Below are 4,915 nucleotides of genomic sequence, written 5' to 3' on the forward strand. Positions count from 1 at the left end.
TGAGTTGTTCATTACACTTACTGAATGACGAAGGTACGACGTAACTTCACCAAATTAGTCTAACAAAAACGTCACTTGAAGCTGCAGTAGTTGCATATTGAAATTAATTGATGATTTTAGCGTTATTATAAACATACAGTGACAAGGGTAAATAGAGTCACACTGTTATTAATGTTATTTGTGATTGTAATTGTTGTGTTGGTGTCAGATGTTGTCAGCGTGTGTCCGTGGTGTGGTGGTGGTGCTGGCAGTGGTGGCAGCTGTGGTTGTGGCTGATGCAGAGGCTGAGGCTGAGGCTAAGGCTGAGGCTAAGCCAGGCTACCCACCACCATGCTACCCTGAGACTTACTACAAGACTCACTACCTCACCCAAGTCCAGCAGGTCAGTTCATTATACCCCCCACCATACCTGACCTAACTCTACCTATTTAACGCAGCCGAACCTCCACACACCTACTCTAACTCAACCATACTCAAACCAGCCTAAATTCATTTACTTAAACTTACCCTAATCCAGTCTAGCATAATCGACTCTAACCTAACCCAACCTAACCTAACCTAACCTAGCCTAATTTACCCTACCCTACCCTAACCTAGCCTATCTTAACCTTACCTCACACAGGTCCGGCCAGTGAGGCTCCATAAGAGAAAGAATAATTGAAAAGCTTGTAAAATCCACAGAAAGCTGAGTCAATATTTTATAATTTTTTCGTATTCTGGTATCGTGTCATCCCTTACAAGCTTAGATGTCGGATGCAGAAATAAGTATATAAATAAATAAACAAAATGTTTTAAGTATTATAGTCTGGGATCTTTGTGTCTGCTCTCACGTAGCTCTGAAAATTGAATTGAGTAGTTGGGGAACTTTTGAAAATAAATCAAAACTTAAACTCATTAAAAATTGGAATATAGTCACTCTTCCTTCAACTGTAATTCTACTGATAACTGGGCCTTTGAATCCATGTATTATTCCAGTATCAACCTCATCATCTCGAGGACGTTTTTTTGAATTTATTCTTGCTAACTGCAGACCCTTTTCCGACTTAGGGTGGATTTTACGATGTGGAGGGGCTGGGTATTCATTTTAACAGTTCCTCCATAATCACTGGCCTCTCGTAAGTTAAATAAAATAACCTGTTGGCAGCAAGAATTAGCTACAAAAACACATAATCGTAATGAAGGGGTAAATACAAAAACATATCAATAATTACAGTAACACGTTTGTACTACCATCACTGACGAAGGAGTTACATTTCTGTTGCAGGTACCAGTGTACAAAACGGTTCACAAGCAGCAGTACGTCCCAACTACACTGTACCACACGCAGTACAACACCCTGTACAACACCGTGTACAAGACCAACTACGTGCCCCAGTACATCACGGAAACAGTGTACAAGACCCAGGTGAACTATGTAACGAAGTACAGCACCAGGTACCACACCCACTACCACACCCACTACTCCACCCACGTCCAGTACATCCCCAAGTACATCACCAACACCCAGTACCAGACCATCTACAAGACCGAAGTGCAGTACCAGCCCGTGTACAAGACCGTGTACAAGCCCAATTACATCACCAAGACGCAAGTAAAGTACCAAACCGAGTACCAGAAGGAGTATGTACCCCAGATCAACACCGTATACAAGACCCGCCACACCTACAAAACCGTCTGTCCCAAGCCCGCCTACTGATTATGCCAGGACGATTGAACAGGGAGGGGTTTGCCTCCCTGAAAGGTTGCCTCGAACGAAGTGTAAGAAGTCTGTCTGTATATTAAAACCCCATCAGCCTGAGGACGCCTTTGTTTTTACTCCTACTGCCAACAGACGATTTCATTCAACTTAACAGGGAACATATGGTGCTGGAAAGGACGCCCTCACGCGATAGCACCGCTATAACTGGGTGGGTCCTCTGCCCAATTATACGAAAGTCCTTCACTTCCCTCTCTGTTCTCGGAAAGGAAGATGGTGGACTGCATAAGGGCATCCTCAGTCAGCAGTCCACCGAGTCAGCGTCCAGATAAGGAGTCTGGGGCCGCAAAAACAGCAACAGCAACAGGGAACGGATCAAGGGAGGCTGTCTAACGCCCTGACCCCTAATTGTCACACCTAAGCTGAATAAAATCGCTTGAAGACAGCAAGAGGAAAATGAGAAAGCATGTCCTCGTGCTGAGAGGGTGAACGAACATTAACAATTATCCATGTATATTTAACGCATTATATATTTTTCTATACATATATATTTTAATCTCAGCCAGTGGTCAATTTGTGTACATATGGAAGGTGTTGGTGAAATGACAGGAGCTTTTTAGAGATGAAAATAGAGATGAATTATACCTTATTTGAGAGAACTGGGCAAATATACGCATCTGTGTCGTGGTGTGTATTATTATTAGCTTCCTTGTTGATGATAATTTTTTCCTTCTCCTGTGTGTCTTAATAAATATAACGAAGAATATCTGCTTCACTGATTACACCCCTTCACTACTGTCTTATGCTCTTGCTATCGTCTGCTGATGTTGGTCTGAAGGGAGGAATTTCGTAGTGAAGGGGAAACTGAATATTATTACTTTCAATACAGTGTCCTCTCTTCCTATTTTACTTTTTGCTATTGCCAGACTGTCTTCTCTAACTCCCTGCTCATCCCTAGTACTCAAGGAACTAACAGACAGATTTATGTTTCTGTGTAAATGCCACTTCCTTATTTACCTCAAGCTTGCAATACCAATGTGTAAAAAAAAAAAAGAGAGAAAAAAAGAAAAGATTGATTCTCACCTAAGTCTTTGGTTTCAGGTGGTTTTTACATGGTTAGTAATTGGTTTCAGGTGGTTTTTATATGCTCAGTCTGGTTTTCAGGTGGTTTTTATATGTTAAGTCTGGTTTTCAGGTGGTTTTTTTGTTAAGTGTTTGGTTTCAGGTGGTTTTTATATGCTAAGTCTGGTTTTAAGGTGGTTTTTATTTGTCTAGGAACTGGTTTTCGGGTGGGTTCAATATGTTCAAACTTTGTACAGAACCCGTCCTGGTCCTGATCCTGTCTCCAACCCACTAACCATCCACTCACTCGATTGTTTATGTGCTCCAAGAAGCCATTTACCCGTAAGACCAACAAGTGGACGCCTGGTGGTCTAGCATCAGGGAGGTTAAGGCGCTCCAGTTGAATGTGTTTGGTACTATTGCTCTTATAATGTCCTTCAGGGGAGAGGCACTGGTCATCCTCGTCTTAAATGCAAGAGTGAATGCTAACTAATCCAAGAGGGAATATAGCCGTGTAATATCCTATATTATAGTGCATTTATTCTGGCCTGAAGGTGGTAGTTGGGGACGCACATCATCCACTCACTTGATGTAGTGTTGCCTACTTCTTCTTTCATGTGATATATTAATTTACTGTGTCAGTCCTCCTCACCTCCATTCTTTGTCACTATTTATTACTCTTCTTTCCACTTCAGGTGGCTTTACACTGAGTGTCGAAAGAAATGGTTTCCTGTAACTCAGGAAACCATTTATTATGCTGGGTGGTAACCATATAACCAAATAACGGGGTGACATGGAGCCTACTGTGGTGTCCTTGTTAATTTGATGGTGAGTCGCAAATGCAGCATCCACCCAGGAACCAATCCTCCACACTAATCCCCGCGCCTCGCTGTGGCGAGACACCATCAGCCAAATCGGAACATAGGGTCACTGCACGGGATGATCTTGCAGGGGCGGATGCTTTCCAGCGGTTGACAGGTCTGATCAATAAGACAGACCGTGGTAGAACAACAACAACAACAACAACAACCCTGACCTGATAAAGATCCCTAACCCCTTTTAGCTCAGTCAGTGACGGAGTATACTGTAGGTAAAGTGCAGGCTTGATGTGTTTAGCAACCAAGGAGACTCAGTCACACCTCATAACCAAGGCTGGCAGAATTTGATGCAGCCACGACTTAATATCCAGGTTGTGCCAGTGACCCAGTGCCCTCAGATGAAAACAGCCTGGCTAGGACATGGTGCGAGAGAGTCTCCTAACACCACGAGGAGAGGGGACGCATTCTAGGTTGATCTGGGGGGCTTCCTAACACCGTTTTCTTTGCGATTTATTCTTCAATTTGCACCTCGATATTCTATTTATGTATCGACACAGTTCGCCCCAGTAACGCACAAGGGAATGAAAGGGTATAATAGCGAAATAAAAGGGTGTAATATCGAAACAAATCACTAAGGGAAAGGTGTTAAGTAGGCTCGTTTACCACGAAGAATATTCACAGTGGTTTTTGAAGATTCCGCAACACTTTCTCCTCAGTGATTCATTCTCCCCATTTACTTACGAATATCCGGCGTAAGGAGGCGAAAAAAACACGAGATACAGGGTGGTTCAAATATAGCGCTCCCCTTCCTTGTGTTCTGCTGGGACGGCTCAGTCAGCGTTACCAGTGTCTATCCTGTATCATTTATTCACTTCATTCCTATTGCTGCACCCACGCCCACACCAGCAGACTGAGCCGTGCCCGCAACACACAGGATGACCCCAAGTGAGTGTCTAGTGAAGCGCTACTTACGGACTACCTTCAGCAATGTAAAATAGAATAGCAAGGTGTGACAGGAGTAAATCACCACAGTGAAGGTGTTGCGGAGCCTTCATTGCCCCTAAATTCCCGCTCTTAGTATACGGTTCTGTGGCCTAGAGAGAGAGAGAGAGAGAGAGAGAAAAGCCAGCCTTCATTATTTCTGTAGTAGCGCGGTGTGCAAAGTAACAAGAGGAAGAAGTAAAAGAAAAAAATAATTAGTTTTTACATGCGATGCGTTTATAAGGAGGAGCTTGATATGTTTATTTTAAAATTTCACCCCATCTGCTTGTCACTTTCCTCTGCTGGCTATTATTCCTAAGCTGAGAGAGGCTTAGTATTTTCACCTCTTCTGTCATAT

General features: G+C 43.2%; 1 protein-coding gene across 1 annotated transcript; it reads left to right on the top strand.

The window, feature by feature from the left end:
• Nucleotides 1-208: 208 nt before the first annotated feature.
• LOC145416873 (uncharacterized) lies at nucleotides 209-1,696 on the top strand. The gene is made up of 2 exons (XM_080285740.1): nucleotides 209-382; nucleotides 1,265-1,696. Exons 1-2 carry the CDS (start codon nucleotides 209-211, stop codon nucleotides 1,694-1,696), a joined length of 606 nt encoding a protein of 201 aa, XP_080141866.1.
• Nucleotides 1,697-4,915: the final 3,219 nt, after the last annotated feature.

The sequence above is a fragment of the Coenobita brevimanus genome, chromosome 108 (assembly GCF_032717465.1).
Source record: "Coenobita brevimanus isolate Jiangsu-jjx chromosome 108, ASM3271746v2, whole genome shotgun sequence".
Classification (NCBI taxonomy): Eukaryota; Metazoa; Arthropoda; class Malacostraca; order Decapoda; family Coenobitidae; genus Coenobita; species Coenobita brevimanus.

Excerpts from the sequence above, each read along its gene's own strand:
- LOC145416873 (XM_080285740.1), top strand. The coding sequence starts at position 209 with ATGTTGTCAGCGTGTGTCCGTGGTGTGGTGGTGGTGCTGGCAGTGGTG. Across the intron at positions 383-1,264 it reads ACCTCACCCAAGTCCAGCAG|GTACCAGTGTACAAAACGGT; the intron begins GTCAGTTCATTA and ends TTTCTGTTGCAG.